We start from the raw sequence: 26,429 nt of genomic DNA on the forward strand, positions 1-26,429 counted from the left end.
TGCGTTGAATTTCGATTTTCCCAGCTTTTGTTTGAAATTGTGGCAGAGTTGAATCGTTGATTTTTCAAATCATAAATTTTTTATTTTTTCAACATCTCTTTGGAAGGTATAAAATCTATAATATATTTATACAATTACGTTTTCAAAATCTGAAACTCCCCGTCAGAGATTAGAAATATCTCATATGTGTACTACATATATTTGCAGAATGGACGGGCTAGTAGTGAGAGCAGCGAAGACGGAGCCGGAAGTAGCGCAAGCACATCGCGGGGAGTCGGCAGCGGTGGCGGATTCGGTCTCACTGGTGGATGCACCGGCGGCTGGCGCAGTGTCTTCGGTGCAGTTTCAGGCCGGGAACTCAGATTATACGAATGCGCGCCATGGAGTCCGGAAGCTTGGGCTTCGCCGAGCATTACTTGCCCACTTATCGCGACACGGTAAGTCTTTTACAATTTTTATAATTTATTCAGCAAACGGTTTCCGCTTCTCCTCAAATTTTTCGCCAAATCATCAGAGGAAGCGAGAGAAAAGAAAAGACAGTATTCTTTTATATTTCAAATATTTGTCACGTTATTATTACGCGATTATCATGTTTTAGAATGCTACACCGCTCTAATATCGATCCTGTTCAGAATATCATTGTTTTCATATTGCTTTCGACGTCTTTATTATTCGCAATACGCTGTATCGAAATAATCTTAATTCTGGTGGGCATTCGTCCACTTATGAACCAAAATCGCGTAACAATCCGCCATCGGCGTCATTAACGCGACGATTCACGTATCACGCGGAACCCGTATCGACTACGGACGAGAGAACGGGAACGTGCTTACGGGCGAAACGAGCCACGTATCGCGTCGCCAACGAGCGCTACGGCCGCGTCACGTTGTAGCACGTACGTCTCGTCGATTTCATGCCGGCGTGGCGTGAAACTACTATCGTACGGATTGCCGGAAAATTAAGCGTAAAAAATTCACGGGTGTCGCGTACGCGGGAGTGGCGCAGTTTGACGTAGCTTCTGCCGACGGAAACGACTTTAAGTATAAGCGACACCTTATTTATGTAAATCAAAAATTACCTCGGCGAAATGAAATTGGAAACACGCGCCTTTGAGGTCTAATATCATTTCACGTGACGCGGAAAAGCACGCCGCTGATATTTTATACGAAGCTCTATAATAATGAAATATAATGGAGAGAGAAATTGTGTTGTTTTCTATCCCATTGAGTTCCGGCGCGTACTTCAAACGTGCGCAGGGAAAATAGGAATGGTAGGGTCAGACGTGGCCCTACGAATACGTAGTTCTAGCGTAGTACGTGCACTCTATCCCCGCGCGCCCACGATGGTACGGTCGGAGGATTATCAATGAGGCACATCGGATTACAGCAGTTAGCAATGTTCGTTAGACCGCCATTTTAATTAAGACTATTATACGTCCAGCCGACTGTTCGCATGATGCCATTGTGACGCTCGTTACGTGCGCGGTTCACGAAATCGTTTTCGCGTTCGTCCCTACGGCGATTCGTTTAGTAATCATCGCCCCCTTCCCCTCCCTCTCGCCCCTCTAGACACGACATTATATCGGCACTAATCACGAATGTGTCGTTTAACCGTGCGCATCAACACGATCCGAGCTTTTAACGGCCGCGTCTAATTATTCGCTGCGCTGATCCGTCGGTTTCGGATGGACGTTGAAAGGATCTACGATATGCGGATCGGTGAAACCATTACTCACCAGCTTCGTGATCTGAAAGCGATATACAATGTACAAGAAGATGCGTATGTGGTTGAGAGTACCATCATATATCATCTAGATTGCACGATAATTATTTTAAACAATGATGTTAAGTGGATTACTCTGTATTTAAAAGTTTATAAAATTAAGTAGAAATTATTTCCAACCATGACTTCTTGAATATTATCTTATTTTCGTAACGAAAAACGAATTAAAATTTGATGCTAATTTATGAAACAGGTATTTTTATATCTTCCTGAAAAATGTACGTTTAAAAGAAAAGATTTTTTTCTATGAATCTAGATTTTGTGATAGAATATTGGGATGTGAAAATATTGTGCATGCATATTGCGAGAGCAGTGGCGCACTCATGGGGAGATTTTGGGGGTTAAAACCTCCCTCAAAATTTAATTAATATACCTTATTTTTTTATTAACTTAACAGCAAAAAGTAAAAAATCTGTAGTTAAATAAAATGCGTTCAAACATTTGTATTTTTTTGTCTGTTATTAACTGTAGTCACAAGTTTAATAATTCAAAATTGCACACAAGTAATCAAGATAGCTTCTCCAGCTATACTGCTGTTCGATGGTATATAATATCTACTTTAAGATATTCATATTGTGAAAGGATTTAAATAAGTTACTTAAGAAACATCTAGCAGCCATATATTATATAATATATAGACAAATTTTCTGATTATTTAAACAATCCAGTTAATCTGATTATTTAAGAAAAACCAAGAAAACTCGATATCAATTTATAATTATGCTACTATCAAAGTAAATTGTATTTTTTATTAAACGATGTAACATTTTTATATTTTTTAGTGTGCAATATAAAATTATCCCGACTTTTGGTCATACTGTTTCATTTTGTGTGTGAATTTTAAACCCCGAAAAAATATCCTGAGTGCGCCACTGTGCGAGAGAAATAAACCGTCATAAAGTCAGGGTCTGCTTTTGTGAAAGAGCGATAGTTACGCCCATATTGGTAATGTTAATGTGTAATGTGTGCAAGAATTCTAGTGGGATGTGGATAACGAGATTCTATACGGATGAATAAACCGGCGTTTAAACAAATACATCGATCGTACGTTTATTAATTCCATGTAACGTCCTTTCGCAATCATTGCGGCCATACTACACGCACTAATCACGATTGGTTTCGGTTTTCATGGCGGATTGCCGGGTTGGTAAATAACCGAGCGAACAAATATCTCGACAGAGCATTTGTCAATAACGGACGGCAATTAATAGGACAGTAATGCAGATTAGATTCTATTAGAGATATTAATACTGGCTTGTAACATCAAACACATTTATTTTTGGTTAGGTTATCGGAATTTCAGTTTCCCGGAAAAAGAAGCTGCTTCTAAAAGATTTTAGAAGCCGGGAAAGTGACTTTAGAATTCAAGAAAAGGAATTCCGGAGGCATAGTCGCATGACATTGATAAGAAGGTGCGTTTGATCATTTGGATTGTATGAAAGATGCAGAGTTATATTTCTACTTTCATTATTATTATATTAAATTAAAATATCAGTGCTTCTCGTGGCCCAAAGGCGATAAGCCTTTGATATGAATTTAATTAAACGTCTGTTTATTTATCTAGACGAACGATTCTCGAAACCATCAGTAATGCCGCTCGGGGCGCAATATTACGTTATCCTTACAGGACAGTGCCGTTTCCGTTATATTTTTTTCCAGTCTATTTATTACGACGACGTTCCCTGACCTATTTCCGTTCTTCTTCCATCGCGATATCAGCGCACAATCGATTTCATCGTCTCGTTCTACGGACATTTACCCATCTATCTGCCCGCGTTATTTATTTATTTGCACACTCGAACGGATTGCGATCACTGCTGCGTCGTCGTATTAATATACGTTCCCGCGATCGATTTATTTAGACGTTGTTTATTTACTCACGTGCGGATGTTTATTTAGCCAACTTCGTGTTGCGACAAACGGGAGTGGTCCAGTGTTGTTACATGACGATCGATTTTAGTTACAATCGTTTCGGAATGTTCTGAGGCATGACGTGACGGAGATTTGGCGACCCGGTAATCACATCATCTATAATCCAAGTGTCAAGTTTAATAACTTGGAAACTTTTTTTGAAAACAATTAAGAATTAATAATATCACACCAATTTGTCTTCAAGCGTCACTTTACTGTCCCATACATCACCATGTCCACGGCATGCAAGAAGCGTGATAAAAAATTTACTCCTTGAAGACAGTGTCGTCAGGTATTTGCCACTTTCCTCGGAATGTTTCACGGAGCCGGATATTTCTCTGGAAATGTTACTGCTTTTCTGCAGAAACGTCGCTTCAATTTACTGCCTCAATCGTGAATCTCATTTACGGGACTCAGCATCGCGGAAAGCGGCTTACAAAAAATTTAAAGGAGCTTTAGTTTTAAAGCTGACTTCGAGATAATTTGTGTCGCGAACTACACGTTAAAGTCCACTTTAAATCTCGACTAACTTGAAATTCCTCGAGCAAAACCGTTCCCGCGTCGCCGTCCAGGAATTATCTCTTGCTTCTTTAAACCGTCGCCGTGTTGCGATAGAATAATTAATCGTATGGAATAATTAATGGATCGGCTAATGGCTTCTCATTTCACGGGATTTATGCGCTTCATAATAACACTTGAAAATAATAATTGATTTCGATAAACAACTCTTATAACGTCGCTGGAAATACACTTCGCTTTGTAAATACAGAGATAAATATTTTTATTCTTGCTATTGCAATTTTTTTATTATTTCATATTGTTTTACATTGTCATTTAATGAAAAAAATATTACCTTTGGCAGTCGCAGTGTTGCGCCGCAATGTTGATAAAAATGATTGAAAGTTAGAAAAATTAGACCTATCGAATGTTATGATATAAATTTCTGAAATACATTTTAACATTCTAGACTATTTCTTTCTTTAAAATATAAGATCTTAATAAACCGCAGTAAAGTTCTAGACCTGCCAAAAAATATGATATAAAGTTTTAAAGCATAAAAGTGACTAAAAGGTACATTAATGTTAAAAATATACATTTTGTTTCGGAAAAACTCGTCACGTACGTGTTTTTCAGGTGCATAATAAAAAATAATTATAAAAATTCGAACTTTAGACTTCTCTTTATTGTATAATATATTTTTATTATGTCCCGGCGTTGTATGTCGTAATGCATCGATGCATTGAAATAAATTATCGATATTGAGATCAATTGAGTTGGCCAATTGTCAAAGAGATACAATTTACATGTTCGAACAATTCAAATGTATAAAATATTCGAATTTTATCTGACTCTAATATACATATACATACATGAGTGTCATGATAAGAGCACGTGCAGTGCGCATAAACATCTGCAGCGTGAAAAACCGAGAAGATCCGTTTTTGTCGCAGGTCGCCACGTCAGTTTTTCGCTGAGTTATAGCGTTCTGAAAATTCGGCAGATGCATTATCTAAAAATAGACGCGGAATGCGGACACGCCCGGCACTGGAATGCGCAGAATGCGGCAATAGAGTTATTTTTATCCTACGGCCTTCTACGGCCTTGAACTGCCTTGAACTGCCTAGAACGGCCTAGACCCCCCTTAGACGCGTGAGACGTGGCAGTGCATCGACTTCGGCTTATGCCGGAGTCATTCGAGGGGATATACGTGATCATTGGTCGATGAGATCTTCAGTTTCGCTGTGACACTGCAATTTGGGGGGCGGGGGATTACTGTGAATAGTGGCTAACAAGTGTCATACGAAAGATAAGAGTTTAACATTAATAAAATCAGAATCATTTATCTCACTTCTCTCACTTTACTGCGATGCATTGAAATCTTATATTCTAGAATTCTAGAGCATTTTTTTGTTCAAGTATAAGATTTCAATGCATTGCAATAAGGAAAATGTGCATTCTAAAGTTCTAAGTTATGTCCAATTGCAGCTTATGTCATATGTTATGATATAACTTTCTGAAGTACATTTTAACATTCTAGACTATTTCTTTCTTTAAAATATAAGATTTTAATGCATTGCAGTAAAGAAAATGTGAATTCTAAAATCCGAAACCTATCAAATGTTATGATGTGAGATTATATAAGGCATGAAAATGAATGAAATATACATTTTAACATTAATGCATTTTTCATTCATTTTTATGGTTTAGAATCTTATATCATATCATTTGGCTTAGAACTTTACTGCAATGTGTTGAAATTTTACATTTTAAAGAAAGAAATGTTACATTTTATTCATTTTATTCATATTAATAGTATACTAAAAAATGAAACAGTTTAGTATTGTAATATAAAGTAGTGATAAAATGAAGTCATTTTGATTATAAATAAGCTTAACAGGATTTATCTACAATAACCTGTGCAAGAATAAATAATAAAAAAATTTTTTTAGCAAATGGTTAATTTTTTTTTAATATTATCTAAAAAAACTCGCGTTTTACGAACTCAAACCTTAGGAAGCGGACTCGGGCATGACGTTTTATTCTTAGTCGCCATGGGCGTCTTGGATTATCATAGCTGCTAAAACGCTCGGATGAACACGAGAGGTCATAGCTGCTTTATATTAATGCATTAATACGGATCACGCCCGACGCAGTAAAGTTAATATAAGTAAATTAGAAATTTATCTAACATCTAAATGTTAGCTTCTAAAAGCATTTTTACGAAGCATTAATGGAATGCGTTTAATCCAGTGTAACGAAAAAAATAGACGCTGTCGCGAACAATGGCGAGGTAACGTGAAAATTTTCATAGCGACGTTTCCTCAAGAGCGCCGTTCAAAAGCTGCGTCCATTAATCCGCGAGAAAACGCGGCGCTTCATTATTTACATCCACAGAACTTCGCTTCGCGGTCTTGCTTACACGGTGCGCGCCGTCGCCCGCCATTTAAACTGTCGCCGCGTCCAACGCGGTGATTAACCGAGCGGGTGATCGTAATTAACGGCCCGGCACGACGCCTACGAAACTTAAGGACCATGACCGTGCAATCTTCTCGGATCACGAAGCACACCGCAAGCCACCGGCGGGGCTTATTTCGAGATCGTGGTGAGAGCTTATTCGCCTTCTGGGACGTTTCGGCCCTTTCCTAACAATAATTAGCCCATTTTTTTTTTTGGAGTCGTATATATTTTAATTACAAAATATTCTATATTTTTAAGATCTTTGAATTGTTAGATCAATCGACTTTTATACATAAAAATCTTAAAATCTTGAAGTTTAATTTAAAGTTAACTTTAAATTAAACTTCATATCAGGCAATTATAAATATTTATAATTGCCTGATTATAATGACAAATCGTTATTTTAAAATGCCAAGGTCTTGGAATCCAGATTGAAAGTAATATAATGTTACATTCCAGATGTAAATAAAATTTCATCTCTCTCTCTCGGTAAAAATATTTCAAATTAAAAAATAATAGAATAGGTTAGTCAGGTAATTTAAAAATAAATAATAGACGAGTAAGAGTCGAGCTGCTGCGATTTCTTTTTCCGAGTTCGTTAAACACGTAAATTGAACAAAGATCAATCGTAATAAATAAAACATTTTAACCCATCATCGAATTCTTTTCAATGCTCACAGATTATCGCAAATCAGACAAGAAAGTGCGGAAGATATTTCATCTTTTGTGACTAAAAATATAATAAAGCTACAAATCTCTTCTTTTTATGTATCGCATTCATCTGGTAGCCTCTCATCTCCGTGCACCCTATATCTTTCTCCGTGCACTCGTATTTGCAGATCGCATACGTGCTCTGCTCGGTGGTTTGTTTGACAAGGGTTGCTAGGCTCTGATGATTAATCACTTGCTATTAATTAACCGGGAATCAGGTCATCCTTCACCGCCTCACATGATGCTTTACCGCCATCGTCTGCAACTCTCTTTCGACCATTCTAGCTATCGTATTTGCTGGAACTGTCTTTGAAAAATTCTTTTGTTCGAGATGATCACGCGTACTCCAGAGTGTTCATACTCTGAGATCCACTAATAAATTAAGTATAAAGAGTAGAATAGAAAAGTAATTATTTTACAATAAGTGAGATCAGAAAGTAAAATTGGAAAAAACCAAAATAAATATATATTTTTATTTACGTTATAAATATAAATATATATTTATTTCTAGAAATTTAAAAGCAATATGTTTTTCTAGAATATTTTTATTTTAAATAAAATACACGATATCCGCGGATTTTTATTTAAAATAATTGAATTTTCTCGTGTTCTTTATTTGGTATTCTTTATTGCAGACTTTTAATGAACTCGCGTCAATATTTTATTGATAAGCTGTAAGCGGTGATAATAAGTCGCGTTTAGGACTTGCTGAGGGTGCTTTTTCGCGATATTCTTATGCCGCTCGTCGTAGAAGAAGTGCGTTAAGCCAGTGTTAGTTCAGTGTAAAAGAAACTTTATCGTGCCTGTCAGCCACGAGGTAGACGAATGGCGCCCTTAGCACCCTTATCTATCTGCAATTTTTACGCTTAGCCCCTTCTTCCCTCCTCGCAGTCTCATCCTCGCTGCTTTTTTTTTTTCTTCCTATCCCTTTCCTCCGTTCCCCGGCCTGCATTAATATCTTCTAGAAGAAGCTCGGCTCTAATCCGTCAAATCCGAAAAGCCCCCGCGAAATAAATGTCTACAGGGTAATACACACGAGCGATCGATACGCGACAGCAAGATTCGATTTGAAATTTTTGCCCAGGATGATCCAGCAATCGATATATCATGTCGAGAACGACGAAGCTTCGTCTGAACTTTTATTCAGCATTTTTGGTCGGGAATATTTGGCATAGTTTTTTCATTAGCTGAAAGCAAATTGATCCCCTTTTTTTCTTATGTAATTGTTTTTTTTTTAATTTTCTGAATCTTTCAACGTCGATTTTTTATGCATTTCTAATTCTTCTTCTCTTCAATGGAAATTAATGCAAAATTAAAATGTAATAGAAATTGTAAACAATTGTTTTAACTTGATTCACAAAATTAAGGGGCGAATAATTATAAAATTTCCTTATCTGAATGCATTTTTCAATGTTTCTGGGCTGCCTTCATTCCGCAGACGGTAATTTATATTCACTAGCGCTGAGACACCCAATATATTCGTAGTGTACAGCGTACTTGGATATCCACCAGCTGGCCTCGTGCAGATTAGGTGTACGCATATGTGAAAAGATTTTTCTCTTCGTGGCGCATGCGTTTATTTATTATCGGCGTAATACGCGGCGCGGCCATCAATTCGGATTAGCTCGCAGCTCAACAAGAATTTTCAAACCACTGTCACTTTTTCTGCGCGCGACTGCAGATTTATGATACCTACAGTATTCGCAATACACACGCCGGTGTGATATCTAAATGTGTCGTTGCGGCGACGCCGCATTACGGCGCAGGAAAAGATATGAAAGCGACGCGTTTCCTCACTTCTTCATTTAAAAGTATCTCTTCGTTTGTCAAGTTTTTAAAGGCTTTTCCCAGGAAAACAGTGCGGGATACATCACTGTCGACAATGTCTTTCACGACAAGTCGGTTTTTCATAGCTGTGAGCTAAGCAATTTTACTACGAGCCCGACGTCCTTATTCCACCCTTCTTCGTGAACAGTTTAAGAAGACCAGCGAGGCGGATCGGCGGCACCATTTGCTGCTAAGTGCTCGATTGTTGCGAGGTGATTCAACATGCAGGCGCTTCGGCGGGAAATCAATTAGCTCTGAAAGTTTTCCGTCGGCGAGAGTCTGATGAGCGACGACTAAAGGAATACCTGACGATGCAAGGGGTGCTGTGCATTCATCTCTTAAACTACCTGGATAATTTTTAATTTCCTTCCACCCGTCCACCCTTTTCCCATCGCTGAGTAATTCAGATCTAATTAGCTGCTACAAAGAATGACACCCGGCTATTCTCATTTTTAATTCTTCAATTAACTGCCGCGGAAGGACGTCGCCGCGGTGTTTTTCATCCCGGTCTGGCGCAATTATGGAGATTGCAAGTAAACAGAATTCCCGATCGAGGCTAGAGATGGGGTGTTGCATTGCTTATTAAATTGCAGACACGTATTTGCTCAGGAATTTAATAGTCGCTGCGAGAACGTTCTACAAAAATTAAAAGTAATGCCGATAATATTATAAGTACGTTGAAAAATTGAAGATAATTACAATCAACTTTTTAATTGTCTTGAAAATTCTCTTTTTCTCGCAAGACGGAATAAATCTGCTACGATATAATTTAACCTAATTTCTCCATCCACTTTTCTCTTCTTCAATTTCTATTTTCTATCTTTCCCTCCGCTTTCTTCTTTCACTTCTCTCGGTGGCATACAAATTCTGTTTTTCCCCAACATTCCCTTCCAGTTTCTCCTCTTCACGATGTCCGGTGACAAACGGTCGCCTTTCCACGGCAGCCGGAAGAAAAGCCGGTTCAAAGAGCAGGGAAAACGAACGTTGGGAAAAAAAGCGGCGGACATTCCGCAGGGAGAAATATTTTCTAGCGTTCGTAACTCATCGAATCTTCCGCGTCACAGAACTCTCACTGCAAGGAAAATCCACTAACGGCGAATTGACTTTTAATTTATTTAAGCATTTATCACTTATCGCTCGCTTTTATTTCGTTTATTTTTCCAGTTCCAAAAGACCAATAATTTCGAGCGCTATTTAAAGAAAATGAGAATTTGATATTTATAATTTATATAAATACTATTAAAGTAACTATATAATATAAATATTTTAAATAGCATTTAATTGTGATGATTTTTTCTTTTATTTTTGTTTAATCGCAAAAATTATTAATAATAAATTAATAGTTATTTATGTCTCTATTTCCTTTAAATTATTGTTTTTTACAAATTAGAGTTTAAATTTATAATATTTATTGAATAATTTATGATTTATTTTCATATCTATACAATTTTAATAAGTTAAAACAGAAAATTAGTTTGAAATTAATGATTGAAAAGATCACAATTTTGAAGAACTTAATTAATTCAGCTTCGAAGATATTAATTGAACCACTTTAGTGCCCAATTATCGAGATCTTATCCTTTTTACAAATTTTAATGTTCTAAATTTTGAATCGATATTTATATTTATTAATTTTGAAATGTATAAATATATTTTAAATATAAATATATGCATTATATTTAATTTTTAAATATACATATATATTTTAAATAATTTGTAATATATATCTCTTGTTATTTTATTATTCGTTGAATCGTTGCATATCTATTTTTATTTTGCATCTTTCAACTCTTGTATTATATTGAAACGTAACACTTTGCTACGCTTTTCGCGTCGGTTTAATAAGATTCATAATTGTCCGCCATGGTAGATTAAAGTCTATAGAGAGATGGAATCGGCTAGGTGGATAAGGGCTAGATAAGAGCGGCTGAAAAAGGGATAAGGGTGCGGGGAAGAAGGGGCGGGAATGGGGTATAAAAGATGGGGTCCCGATAATCGAACGGTGAACGGGATCAATTAAATCCGGGGTAGACATTAATTATCGAAAGTGTCGTCGACAGTTTCCGATCGCGTGTGCAATCCAAGTACGATATTCGGAACGAGTTCAGGATTTTGCTCGCGGCGCATCCTTCCTCACTAACATGTCCCTTCATCACCTCGTCCTTATTCCTTGATTGGCCCTTCGGCCTCGTTCGAACTAAGACAGCTTGTTATATATTGATCTCTATTTCCACTGCGAATAAATTTCGTATAATTTGTTTCAGACGAATGCGATAGAAATGAAGTCATTTCTTATCTCAAAATTAAAAAATCGTTTTCACGTTTTAGCGAATAAAAATCTTTTGCAATCCTTTCGTCCATGATCTTTTCGTATTCTGTATCGTCTTAAAATCAATCGATCTGGGTTTATTTGTCGCGCAGATAAATTGCGAATATAATTTACGATGGAAGTAAATACGGAGGATATGCAAATGTCAATGGCGCAAATCGAATTATTGATAATTCACAGTGAATTTCCACGCCAGTGATCAGTAAATATAGTTTGCTGCGACTGAGCGTGACCTAATAGGATCGCGTCGAAAGTCGATACTCGTGATGAGATCTCGCGTCTTAATCGGATTTTGCTGCAGATTTTCTGCGATTTAACGAAATATCTCGTGCTATTTTTGTCGCCAATCGTCGTTATTTTTTGAGGTGAATGACATTTTCGTACACACACACACATATATATATGTATGTAAGAGTTGCAAAATTTGATAGTGAATTAATTTGATTTGAATAATAAATGTTATATAGTAACAAGTTACAATTTACACGATAAAAATGTTTTAATGTAAATTTAAATTTTTTGTGACATCGAGAAGTATTTAGAAAATCTAAATATGTGAAAGCTGTGTTCTCTCTCTCTCTCTTTCTTTTAATTCTTTTTCATAAAATAAATTATGAAAAATTTACAAAAATGTATTTTCTGATAAATTTGGAGGGTTGACCGCTTTGCAAAAATCGCATTCGGTATGTGTAATTAAATTTGCGAGAAGAGAAGAGAATCTTATCTTTAATTGATTTCAGGTAGAGTCTGTTATTTAAAATCTATTATGCATAGCCATCAAAATATTTACACCTGAAAATTTTGATACTGCAAAAACAATGCTGAAGGAAATTTATCTTTAAATTTGTCAAATAATATGCAAAATGTTTGCTTTCCACCTTTCATTGTATGTTTGAAAGTGTTTAAAATTTATTGCGGCATATATGTAAAAACTATTACTGTTTAATATATGCTGCAAAAACGTTCCTTTGTGTGTAAACATGCAGAAAAATGAAATGCACAGTGCGAATGTTATGTATTGTGTACACGCTGGAAATGTCTCGTTGCATTATTTTATATCGCGCTAAACTTTTTTTCCCCTGCCCGCGTGTCGTTGTTGCGAATTAACGTCAGGTTCATTTTTAACGATGAGCCTGACGTTTTCGAGCGGCTTAAATGTGGTGTCAGGCAGTCACGCTGTTTGAATGATCGGTGATCCAACTAAGCCTCGTTTAAATTTTAAGTGAAAAAGGCCAGACGGAACGGGCATCGATCGTTCGTGGCAGCTTACGAGCCCGCGCCTCTGTTTTTATCATGTTCGATATATACAGAATATATAGAACATCTCGAGTGTCATTTTCTTTCGAGTTAAAATAGAAAAAGAAAAAAATGCCACTTGTTTCATTTGATTGATAAAACGATATCCTTTGTATTAAAATTGAACAAAATTGATAAAAAGTTTATTTGTAAAATGGTCATTTTCAATGATTCAATATTGTCAAGAGTTTATGGAAAAATTCAAAATGTGCATTTTAACATTGCAGTTATTATTTCTTTTCTTCAATTTAAGGCAAATTTCTTGTTCACTCTTCTGTATCTGTACAACTAACATCAAGTCGATGCTGTAAACTTCAATGCATCTACGTTTCGTTAATATTAATTATAAGGCAATGCAGATGGTACTAAGTTCTTCACAATAGAAACAAACTTGCAAGCTGAGCATCACCAAGTAAATATTAATCAAGCAAATTTGACTCAATGTTCGATCATATTTTAGAACTTTTATTTTATTTAATTACAAAGTGCTTCTATGGCGAAATTTAATCATGCAACTTTTAACAGTGTAGCATATTAAAATATTAATTTGATATTTTATTATATAATGATTATTAATTTATTTTTACAAGGAAAATTCAATCTTTCAACCAGAAGAAATTTCCCTTCAATTTCACGTTACCACTATTAGCTGTTTTCTTTTTCTGTCGTCAAGTATTCAGATATCGGTTCCTTGAAGTTTCCTTTCGATGAGCATAAGACGGAGAAGTTGAAGGACTCGCGAAGGGAACGGAACATGTCAGGAAGCTCTATTTCCGGTTGAAGGGGCCGGTGGTATCGGGCCCGATGTGAGAGCGCGAAATGGCCGACTTAAGGAAGTTTTACTGCGAGACAAACCGGAAGTGATTCGGCTATCCCGAGGGAAACTTTCTTTCCTTCCTGCGGGCTTTTTCGTCGGATTACGGCCGCCCGACGAACATCCATTCTCGTTTAACGCTTTTATTTACCGTTTGCGGCTGTCTCCCCAGCTTCCTCCCCCGCTTATCGGAACTTTCTCCAGTCGTGCTTTTTGCTATTGCTTTATCTTTTCACTGTCGCGGCGAAGCGCTAGCGATAATGGCCAATGAATATCTATTGTGTCGATGTGTATTTGAATCGTTTCGAACTCGAGCGATAACGAAAGATTCGACGGTCTCGTAAATTATATTTTTTTACGGTTTCTCTGTCGCAGAGTTTTAAATTATTTCGGCACGCGCTGTATTTTTTACACACGCCTCGAAACGCGTCTCGATGCGGCGGGCAGCCATCAGCAGTGGCATGAAAAAGACCCGAGGTGACCGTTAGGCACGTCGAATGATGCCGGAGGCAGGCATTTTTTTCCAGTCCAAGTGTGCCATTTTTTGCGTCCGTTCTGTCCTCTATTGCATAGGGTGTTCTTTCTATCACTCTTTGTTTTTCTTTTTTTTTTTTTTCGGCTCGCCAGTGTCCCTCGGAAAAATCTATAAATCTAGCGCGCGGGCTCGCGAACGTCAGGACCATTCGTCAGCGGGCAGATTGGTGGGAGGGAATGGATTCGCGGGAGGGTCGGAGACCGGAGGGGAGGGGGGGGTTGGATACGCGGCCGAACCCGTGTCAGGTGAACGCTGCAGCTTCGTCCCACATGCAATAAAGCCGCGACGATTTTACGAGCGAGGCGAGCCGGATGACGAGGTAATTTACCTACCCGCTGGGAGAGGGATGAAGAGACGACGGGAATGAATCCATGCCTCTGACTCGCTACAAGGCGCTCCGATCGTTCGCCGATAAAGGTCGCCGCTTTTTATCCGACGCCCCGAGAACGATGCCGCGTGATTTTCGTGCCCCCGCGGAATCTTCAATCTTCATTCTGAAAACCTCTATCGATCCGACACGGGAATCACCGTTTAATGCACCCGCGACACGATTCGGCTAATAATTTCTTTTAGAATTCGACAAAACAAATGATTAAAAACTCAGTTGTTTTCAAATATCCGTTTTGAGAGATAAAAAATATCGGAAAAGTGAGATTGATAAGCGGATGTTTAAATATACACGAGTTGCGACTGCTGCAAACTCGTACAGCCCAATGCATATGCATATTCAATAATTCCGCAAGGAGTCCGGGTGACTCAAGCTCAAATCGAATGATTTCAGACTGGTCTCCTCCCCGACACGACAGAACGAAGCAGCGAGCAGCAGCAGCGGTTCGATTCAACACGGGGCGACGTTCGCGGTTCGGGTCGGCACGATCGACGGCGTAGTCACACATCATTTACGAGCTGAAACACGAAGGGATCTGGCGGCCTGGGCGCGAGCGATCGTTCAGGGATGTCACGCGGCCGCTCACTCCTTGCGGGAATACACCGTTCGTAAGTAATCTTCTATTTTCTTCAAGATTTTATTTCATAATTTTCCGCTTAATTCCCGTGAAGTGGATTGTCACTGTTCGCGAACTTTGGAAAAGTACAATTGACAAACGGACAATTCAAACTGCGCGTTTGAGGAGGCGAAGCGCATAATAGCGAAATAGTTCGGGAAGTAAATAGGAAGTTTTTTTTTTTTTTTTCTATGAAGTCATACAGCAGCAGACGATAGTCAACGTCCATGTCATTCTCCGCGCTCGGTTCGGTGAATTTTAATTTCTTTTCTGTGACGACGAATGACAATAATAAATCGAGATGAATACTTCGCTCGTTTCACACGCGAACTTCTTTTTTATTTCGCGTCTCGCTCGTCGATGATGAAGAACTATGGATACCGATGCGGCAGAAATGCGCGACAGAGAAAGAAAAATCCATACTGCCACTTTCGTGAAAAATAGTACGTTCCAAGAAATTCAATTGAAAGGGGAATGCAATTGTGTAACTGTGATTATTATAATTAAAAAAAAAAAGTTTTCCAACCTTTATTGATTTGTATTCGTTCTCGAACTAACTAGATTTATGCAGTCGTAAATTTTACGATTGCGCAGCGAGAGAATCGATCGGCATCGCGGAAAAGGCAACAATAAAATTTCATTCACTTTGCATTCTTTTTTTCTAATTTTATACTTTTACTGTGTCGTAGGTTGCGTATGGCAAGGCAAAGCCTGTCAGTTGGTCGTCAATCATGAAGAAGGATTTGCGCTTTACGCTGCCGGCACGCGGGGAACTGCCGGGAACGGTGTGAGTCCTGGGTCACCGCCCACGCCGCTCTGGAGAAGATCCTTCGACAAATTGAAAATGTCCGCAGACGACGGCGCGCGTCTTCTGTGGCTCGATTTTGGAGGCGAAGACGGCGAAATTGTGAGTACTTAATAGACAATGAGAAAACGCAGGAATCGAACAGATCAAAAGAATGTCTCGAGAAAGTGTAAATTTACTGGAATTAGCTTGTGAATTACGAAACATTTTTGCTGCAATCATAAACTATTTTTTTAAATTCTATTGCGTTCAACAAAATCATTGAAAACTGCGTGTGTTCTACGTGTATTATCAATTTTTTTCATCAGTGAGCGAAAAACGAAAGCGGCTGATTCTAGTTTTTGCAAAATTGTTTTTCTATTTTTGCGACTCGTGGACACTGAAGTTCAAAAGCTTATTGTACCATTAGTTTTTTCATGTGTCAGCGTGTAAGAGATATCGATCGATCCTGTTACAGGAGCTCGATCTGGAGAGCTGTCCGAAACCGATTGTGTTTGTTCTACACAATTTTCTTTCGGCGAAGATTCACCGGCTCGGTCTGAGCGCATAGGGGCACGAGGGGGCCCTCACGGAGGCCCCCGATCTACCCCCGCACACCACCAGGTCCGTTACCAGCGTCTTTCTTCACTGAACCAGAAAGAATCACGGCGCGAAAGAGAAACGGGGTCTTCTCTCTCCGAGAATTCGACAGTAACGAGACTTGATGAGGCATGAAACATTCTAATGGATAAGAGACTGCAAGGATAGTCCTTGTCAAAGGTTCCACGTCGCGTGCAGCGTTCCGTTCCGGAGCTTTGAAATGTATAGAAAAAGAATGGTTTGAAATGAAGAGGAGTAATGAGCGGGACGATGGAGAAGAGAGAGTTTGAGAATAACTAAAGGTAGGATGAATAATTTAAGGATAACGGCCCGAGGATATTTTATAATTGGAAGATTTTATGAATTAATCTACCAATTTTGAACGTTTTCTAAATATTATATTGTCCTTTCCTCTTTTTAATATTCCAAAATATGAAAGTGTAAAATTGCAAGAATGGATTATTACATTCGAACAGCACTAATTATCGATATTTTAATATTTATGAATTTAAAGATTTTTTAAGGATAGTTTTAAAAATCTTACAAATGGAGATTTTGAAATTTTTAATTTCATTTTTGGCACTCCACGTATCGAGGATTCTCTAGGATTCAAATACCTACAATTCACAAAAACATCGATAATCAAAGAAATTTAAGATCCTAAAAATTCTAACGGCCTAGTTCTACTTTGCCAATATCCATACATCCTAAAATTCTCGGACTCGGTCCAAAGATCCGAGTATCTCGTCGGATAGATGTGAACAAGGTGAAAATAAGACTGTATAAGTTTGATAATCAGTGTAGAATCTTGAAGAGAAACTCGATTGCGATAAATCGACTCGAAACGGTTGTTAAAAATTGGACGGCAATCCACTTTGTTCTTCTTCAACCATAATCGATACGAAGCCATCCACGAGACGATATATCGAAGAAAGTACGACATGTGACAAGAACGGGGTGGCGGAGAGGTGAAAAGGAACACCCACGCCGCTAATCAACGCGCCTAAGTAACTAATTAATTAACTACTTACCTAACCTTAAGTAAGACTAATCGCAAAGAACTGACTCGGCAGATTATCGATAAATATTCACTGATTCAGAGTGTCGAATGTCGAATTGCGATTAATGTAACGAGCATGGAAATCAGATGGGTGCGATTGTTTAAACGATAACTTTTTAATTTTTAATAACCATGGCACATTGATGTATTTTGGCTTTTAAATATAATTGGATTAATCTGAATTTTAGGAAATAATAGCGCAATCGTGCAAACGTATCCTGATAATTGTTGAGTAAAATGTATTTCCAATTTCCAGAGAAAACATTTTATTGAAATAAATTTTGTTCCAATATTGGTTTTTACTAAAAATCATTTGCTTAATAAAATTTACGAAATAAATATTTTATGGTAAATGATATTGAATATCATTTGAGCTAATGCTATAATTTTATAATTTTATTTTTGACTCAATTTAATTAAATTAATTTAGTTAAAACACTTTAATGAAATTATGATATTTTAGTACACAATTAAAATATTATTTTTAATTTTATCAATTAATATTTTGTTATAATTAATCTTTATTAATATATTATTTGCAAACCAATGCGATGTATCAATGAAGGATTTTATAAGCTTGATAAACTTCAAATATTTGTTTTCATCAGTTAATATTCATATAAAATATCTACTTTTTAAACGATGATTTTAATTATTCTCGAGATCTCATTCTTATTCTTTATTTGTTCAAAATATTTCGCAATATAATTTTTCTTTTGTCGTTTAAACGTCGTGATAATCCTGGTCTCACGCATGATCGAGAGACATTTAGGCGAAGCGTATAACATACTCGTTACGAAAGTAGAAGCTAATCATAATAAAGTCTATGTTTTCACCGCACATCTAGCGTAAACGTTGCCAGCTAATCCCGGAATGTAGCTTTCTTCAAAATATCACGTTACATGCGTTCAACGTAAATATAGATATCAATCGTGTAACAGTTAAGATTATATTACGGCAGAGTTGAAACATCACATTCGCGAATAGAATTTAACGTAGATGTATATAATGTACGCTACAATGCCGTAATATCGAAAAGTAATAGTGTCGCTGCGATATTTAATGTCACATTTCTGTCGATGTGAAAATGGGATTTCGGTGTTAAATGTGTGATGGAAACATGGTCATTATTATTTAAAAATGAGTCGCTCATTGATGTTCGACCTTCCAGTTCCCTCGAACGCTTGCAAAGTGTGCATTTCTTTAAATTCACCTGAGAAAATGTACGGTGAAAGATAAGGTAAGATATTTAAATAGATCTTTTTCAATGATAAACTATCTTTGAAAAATTGTGATCATTGAACTTTGCGAAAATGGACCAAAGATCCCATATACGAAAGGAAGTATCGTACATTTAACGTACTTCACGTGTGTACTTTAATTTTACACAGGGATTTCCGGTTAGTTTTGTTTCCGTTTTTTCGAAAAATTCACACGCGTCGCACGGTGCTAAAGTCCACGGAGTTGGGAACACCTAGAAAGGACTTAAGGAGTTTACTCTCTTGATCTTCCGGCGGGAACTTTCCGCGAGATAACGTGTTTCGTTTCGGTAAGGCGATATTTATGTCACTCCCCCTCCTGCTCACAGTCAAAGCGCCTCGAGTGAGTTCACGGAAGTTGGAATATCCTGGCGCGTTTCTCGGCCAAAATACCTCCTCGGAATTGTACTCGAGAGCCGCGAGGCGATCGCCATCGATCTCAGCCAGACAAAATGGAAATATCCTCCTAGCGACCGTTCCGCGGTGAGGCGAGGCAAGAATTGAGGTTGACTTATGTTCAAGATCCTCCATTTTCACGTCCGGAGTGTTAAAAGAGCATTCCGGCGTTTTGAATTTTTAAATTTGCCGATGTTACGATTTGCGAAACTCTTTAGTCCGATAATGCAAATTTATATGAATTTTTTTTTGTAAAGAATCGAACTCGAAAACGCAAAGGTGAGAAATTTAATTACTAAAGAAAAGTAAATTGCTATTTCTAAGAATGTAAAAGGATAGTTTATTGCATAGATTCAAGGGAACCGAGTATGTCGATGTTATTCTAAAAGAACGATCCGTAGCACAACCCAAAAAATTGCACAAACGACTGCGGAATTTTTCGAATAAAATAATTTTGTAGCATATAATTTTTAGATTTGCTACAAGGCGTCTCAAGCTTGTAATTCGTGTGTTATTAATAAATTCGCATAAAAGCAGCTGTTAGGCAACTCTCTTGGGTGTTATGCGGATCGCGAAAAATTCTGAACCACTTCGGCGTGTGACTTACGCAAAATTCTATGAGAGAGAAAAAAACGCATGAAGTAAAAGTGGGTTTTTTCGACAAATCAATGGGCGGCCGTTCTAGCTGTTTTGTACAATTCGTATTCTTTAACGCAGGTAAATTTAAGGTAGCAAGAAGCATCGATGTGTGCAGCCTGATTTTTCTGTTTCTCGAAAGCAATAGCATATCCGAATGATCGTTCATGTCATTGTAAGAATAAGAAAATCCGCGAAACGAAAGGTAAGGATAATTTCGAAAGTGTAAAAATTCCCGCAGAAATTTAATATCCTTGGAATCCGTCTAATTGTAATCATCTAATTGTAAGAATCTCAATTGTCTCGTTAATTTTTAAATATACGAAGATTTACAATTTTTGACTAATTTTACGACTCCGCATCCGAGAGTCTTTTTACAAGATTAACATTCTAAAACCTTAGAAGATTATTAAAATTTTAGTATCATAACTACATTGATTCAATTAAACAAAAAGTTTACTCCGGCAGTTAAGAGAAAACTTTCGGAGTCGCGAAAATTATCCCGAAACGAGGAAATCAGGCGTCTAAGAAGTTATCCTTAATACAAAGTTATGAAAGAATGTAAGAATGGAGGCCCCTTCATAGACTTTTATAACATATCGGAGTGTACAAACGCACTTTACCAGACTATATCAATATAAGGAACTACTAGTCATTACTCTTATCTATCTGTTGTATGATAAATAATTTCTATTACCAAACAATTATAACAATTATACTTTTTCTTTATCAACAGGTACTTTCAGCAGTTTCTATACCTTGGAGTATTTTGCGATTGTAAAATTTTCGACTCTTTCTCCTTTATAGCATTTTTTACCATTCTATTAATAATAATAATGCTAATGATAATGATAATAATAATGATAATAATAATACATCTACTTAGAGCAAAGTCTAAAATTTAGTTGCAACTTTTAACTGATTTTCGGGCTGAATGATTTTTGTCCGTTGTCTTCTCTTTATCAGCAATGCAATAATTATATATAACAAAGTATTTATTATAATTTCTTTCTACAGCACGGCTTGATAGCGTCGCAATCCAACACTCAGCAAGACAACTGACAATTGACAATAGTGAGATGTTTGCTTGGATTGCGAGTCTTTTCTTATAGATTTATATTTCTTTCCATATTGGATCGAATTGTCTCGCGAGACTCGTGAGTCACGCGTGAGTGTGTATATGCGGCGTAAAATGCCGGCGGTAAAGAAGAAGGCAATCCAATAGGCATCCATTTTGAAGATCGGCTAGAAATTGCAAATAAATCCCGACTCTGACGTAGAGTAAATAAGATGGCGATTTGTAAAGAATAATCACAATTCGGGGTCTTGTCACAGGGTAATGCTCGCATACCCGTTCAGTAGTTTCGGACGCTACAGGGCGGACCTGACGGGAAAAAAAAAACCTTTAAACAATAATGACGATAATAATAATGATATTTTAACTACTGATAAATTTTTGTATCACAAATTTCGCTACTGTAGTCTGGTGTGTGTTATAAAAGTCTGTGATTCTCTTTTTCTGTATAAATACGAGTGTCTCTCATCGAGACTGTTGAGTGTTGTATAGGGTGGACGTACAATAATAAGATTTTGAAGTTAAGTAGACATATCAACGAAATCGTGTACCATTGATTGTGTCCACTTGTCACTTTTTCGGCGCTTTTTGCACTTCTCGAGCCGAGCCGGAAGCCTCTCATCGCTTTGCCATTTTCCTATACGCGTGAGTCCGTTTATGTATATAAATTATTTATTAATGACCGTCGTAACAATTGTTAACAATTAATTGTTTGTTATATACAAATTATTATATTGAAAATATTATTACTATAATATAGCGCCATAAATCGAGACTTTTAATTGAAATTAAATTAGATCGAAAATAATTGCAAATTGATTATTAGTTTCTACAATATTCAACTTTCACTCACTTATGTGCGTCAAATAATTTATGTAAATATATTCATATTTTTTTATAAACTACACGCTATATTTAGTGATGCTATATTTAATATTTTATATGTATCTAATTGCAATATCTAATATTTAGCATCGCGGGAAATGGCGGTCAGGATACTGATGGCAAATAACTGCATCCGTTTCGGATCGATGAAACGCAACTTGCGTAAACGCGCGCAAGTGACTATGATGAGTTATTAACATGATTATATTCTTAATGAATTAAGTTGAACATCGAGGATTACATTAAAGGATTTGTTCGCGCGAGAAATGCGTATTTTTCTAATGATTTAGAGTGAGTCGTTGCCAGGATGTAACGAAGTTCTTCCGCTTTACTTTCTTTAAGTTTATAGCGAATTTGTATATCAATGAGTTACCAAATAAACAAGAGAGCGGTTAGAACAACGAATGGTTTGTTATTCTTTTCTCTACTTTATAGTATATTATTTTATTATACAGAACATTATTTATGAATACTAAAGGTATATAAGATATGATAAGACGGAGATGATATCGATCGGAATAAATGAATAACGAAATACGTTTCAGATAATTATAAGAACTCACACACTAACAGCTGTTAATAAAATATCGAGTTGTTTGGATCGTTCCTGAATTGTAATTTTGATTTCTACACATACATTTTTCCTAACTGTGAATATGATGCAGAATACGGAAAACGACACAAGATAACTTTAGATAAAATCCGAAATTCACCATGAAACTTGATATCAAATTATATTTATAATTACATGTGCTATTACATAATAGTACATTAAAATAAAACAAATTGAACTCACCGGCGCGATGCGCAGCAGCGGAGCTGTTCGCAAGATCTGTAACATACAAATTATAGCAGCAAATTTTTTTTTTACTTGAAACAATTATTACGTACATTAAACTTTTATTCGTCTCTGTTACGAAAATATGTAATGCAAGAATTATCTTTTACTGAAAGATTTTACTTAAAAGATTTTATTTAAAGTTTCTACGTTACACGTAATAATAACACGGAAACAATTGATTTTCAGACTTATGTTTATTTAACTCATTGTTTATTTGATGACTACTGTATTATACATGTATCCAAAGTTCGGACCATCAATTTTAACACATTCTGTATAACGGGCATCTAGAACACAGCGCGTGATTTACGTGCGGTAAGCCCCGCGAGCGAAATGGAAGAGATTCTCGGCCGGAAGACAGATCAGAAAAGTTTTGCGAGGCAATCACGAGACGTGGATATTGGGACTGCCGATAAAAATGACAAAGTCTCGAAACTTTTTGTTCCTTCCGCACCGACCCTCTAGCTCTGTGAAAACCTACTTTTGTCGTTTCCAGTCACGAAGCTGCGCGATTCTTTTGAATTTCTTCGGAACTTCAATCGCGCAGTCGTAAATTATGTATCGAAAAGCAAAGGGAAGAAAATTTCTTCTAAATTGTATTTATTACTACATCACTGCGACATTGCTAGTCTCATCTTTTTTTGGAAAGAACAATACTACATTTTTATATCCGAATAAATTCTCAAGATGCAAGATAAATTTTTTTTTTCATTAAAATAATTATTTATCAAGTGTTAAATGTCTTAGTAATATGCCTTTTCTAAGAGAGAAAATTTAATTAAAAAGACAAGTTGAGAAAGGAATTAAATGTTTAATCTCGTAGTTAGAAAATAAATTAAAAAAACATTTTTTACTGCGTGCTACGTCTTTATATTAAACACTTTGTTATATTACTACCATTCGTTATAAAAGTTCGTGAAATAAATTCAGATTGCACGATTATATAGAGTGATATGTCTAGATTTAAAAAGGATTTTGGAAGTGTTTTTTTGCGTTTATTTACCAACAACATTGCTGGATAGGGCTTTACGCTATTGTTGATTTTGCGCGTATTATCGAATAGAGAGAATTATTATTGTATTTGGTCGATTATACATTTAAAAAAATCGAATCGGTAAAATCGATTGAAGATTCGATGCGTATTCATTAAACATGGTGAGAAACTTTCGAGCAACAGCTTCGTGAATTGCTCGCGTTATAAATGTTACAATATCGACACTCTGTACTGTGTGTTTCAAATTTTATCTCTGGTTTAATTTGCAGATATTTCGTTCATCATAAAATTCAAAAATGGATACAAATTCTCAATGTATTTTATTTATTAATTTTATAGGTCAGACGAATTGATTACTGCGCTAACGTTTTCAATGCTCAAAACTTTGTGAAAAATTTAATTATAGCGCCAATTTACGTTAAAATATTTTTTACAAATTAAAATGTTCCTTGAAGCTAATTAAGCTGGAAGAAATATTAAATAGCGAAATACCACTTTTTTCAAGCTGATTCTAAGTAAGATTTATTTTATCGGAGACGTAAATTTTACTTTAACTTTGAATTGAAATTACGGCCTATCCGGGCGCAACGGCGACGTTGATGGTGACCTCATTGTTAGTTGCGGCTTGATAGCGGGGATTTTTGTAACGACGCCGCTTGTTTGCGTGTCGCGATACCCAGGGAAAAGGGCGCGATCGAATTTGAAACAAGCGCACTCGCCGGGACATGTACACGTGGCCGGGCCGAAATAACGTCGACCGCTATCATTTGCATTTCAATCGGCCGGCCATCGTCCTCCGGCGTTTCGACGCAATCGCCTTGCAGGACGTTGCTACGTATTTTGACACATGCGTTCGCTAGCTGTTTGCCGCGTGAAAAATTAATCCTCTCACATTCAGCTATAACTTTTACATATCATGAATGCTGCATTGATCAATCTTCTGCAACTAGAATATAAAGTGGATAAATTTTTTAGTCATCAAAAATATAATAATTTGTCATTGTCAAAATACAATAATTTCTTCAAAGATAATTTTGTTTCAATATAATTTTTAGCTAATTTATTACTTTATTTTTTCACGCTTTTTATAGATAACAATTTTTATTAACAAAAAATCAATTTTTATCTGTTTTTAGTTTTGAAGCGAGTTATTGTATTATAATATACTAAAAATGTCTAAATTATGTGTTTAAAACCTGCTTTATTTTTATTTTTGGAAAAGGTTTTATCATATTACCATCACTTTTTCACTACGTGAAAATATTTGCAGTATCATTCCATAAATTCCTGGCGACATTTCATTTATTAACACTCGCGAACCAATTGGCATTATGAATGCGAAAGCTCAAACGAGTATCGTCAATATTTCCCGGAGATATATTAAAAAAGCATTTCAAGCAACAGCCGATGCATGGGGAAAGACGCGGGGGAGTAGGAGGACGGGAAACAGGATGAAGGGGACAGGATGAGAAATTTAATATTCGTGATATTATGCATCGCGGTTTTCGATTGGCGGAGTCTCGCGAGAAATTCACGCGGACGTTTTATCGATCCGCGAATTCGTTCTTACGTCTCCTTGACGTTCCACGGAACAACTGAGTTTCTGTGGCAAGTTCGAAGGCTCCGACGGCTGCACGGATTGGTTATTAAAGATGATGATGCATCCGCGATTGCTGCGCTCGTTGTGCAATTTAAGCTCCGTTGCAGTTGCATAATAGTTGAAACGATATAAAGTTACCTGAAAATTATTAAATTACATTAGAATAACAAAGAATTATTCTTCATCTATAATTTCGTGATTTCCCATTCCCGCCTTACGTTGACTAGCGATTTTAATAAAAGAAAGCGATAAAAAAAAAATAAGCAACAAAGAGCGCGATAAGTGCTGAAAAATGTTTCCTTACTCCATTTTATGTCTCCAATTGATTTCTCGTTCTACAGTATGCCTAAGGTGTCAGAGCCGATCACGGCAGCCCTCTGTCTGCTAGGATTTCTCGGGATTTCCTCAGCGAAGCGGGTCAGTCGGGCGCATTCGAGTGGATCGCGACGGTCGAACGACGACGTCCGAAGCATCGCGATTCAATATCGTTATCTCCGCAGCTTTCACAGGAACGAGGAACACATATCTGCGTCGTACGTGTTCCGCGTTTAGCCCCCTTCCCTACCGTAGAATACACGATCTCGTTTCTCATCCCCGGCTTTGCTCTTCTTGCTTTGAGATTCCCATTTTCTCTTTTTCACCCCGGGGCACAAATGCATTCCGCCGTTGTATTGTTGAAAAGAAGTTTCGGTAGTTGGGATTGAACGGCGACCTGTAATTAAAGCAAGATCACGTTTCTGCGCAAAAATATGATTCCCGAATGATCGTAATCGAGTGCAAAATGTACTTTTACATCGTTGCCAATTTTTTTCTCAATCTCTTTACGCAGTTCTCTTCCGTTTTTTTTTTTCTTATATATATTTTAAATCCTACTAGATATCATTGCAGATACGTACGGATACGATTGTCGGGAGCTTCTAATTTTACCAGCTTCCGTAAATGCCTGGTGCCGCAAGATCTGTTTATGTAAGAACGCTGCTCGCGCATGGGGACATTCCTTCTCTATCCCGCGTCTCGCTATAAAGCTCTCTTGGTTCGTGAGATGAATTCCGCGGCACGTGTTTAGCGTTGTGTATCAAAGCCGGTGTATTTCGATAGGTAAGTTCAAGCACATGCAAGATCCTGGGATTGC

At 36.9% G+C, this 26,429-nt stretch overlaps 1 protein-coding gene and 1 long non-coding RNA gene across 4 annotated transcripts in view; one reads left to right on the top strand and one right to left on the bottom strand.

Annotated features, from left to right (window-relative positions):
- Syn1 (Syntrophin-like 1) overlaps nt 1–22,267 on the top strand; it is a 222,310-nt gene extending 200,043 nt beyond the window's left edge. For all 3 annotated transcript variants that reach the window (XM_012371518.2, XM_012371520.2, XM_067349408.1), the window contains 4 exons: nt 208–437; nt 14,945–15,159; nt 15,857–16,074; nt 16,430–22,267. In XM_012371518.2, the coding sequence (XP_012226941.1) occupies nt 208–437; nt 14,945–15,159; nt 15,857–16,074; nt 16,430–16,522 (756 nt within the window). In that variant the 3' untranslated portion in view covers nt 16,523–22,267. The remainder of the gene's footprint in view (nt 1–207; nt 438–14,944; nt 15,160–15,856; nt 16,075–16,429) is intronic.
- On the bottom strand, nt 22,014–26,382 carry LOC136997939 (uncharacterized). Its single transcript, XR_010888482.1, has 2 exons — nt 25,602–26,382; nt 22,014–25,435 (listed from the first exon to the last, which is right to left on the bottom strand). It is a non-coding gene; the product is annotated as an uncharacterized lncRNA (long non-coding RNA).
- Nucleotides 26,383–26,429: the final 47 nt, after the last annotated feature.

The sequence above is a fragment of the Linepithema humile genome, chromosome 2 (genome assembly GCF_040581485.1).
Source record: "Linepithema humile isolate Giens D197 chromosome 2, Lhum_UNIL_v1.0, whole genome shotgun sequence".
Classification (NCBI taxonomy): Eukaryota; Metazoa; Arthropoda; class Insecta; order Hymenoptera; family Formicidae; genus Linepithema; species Linepithema humile.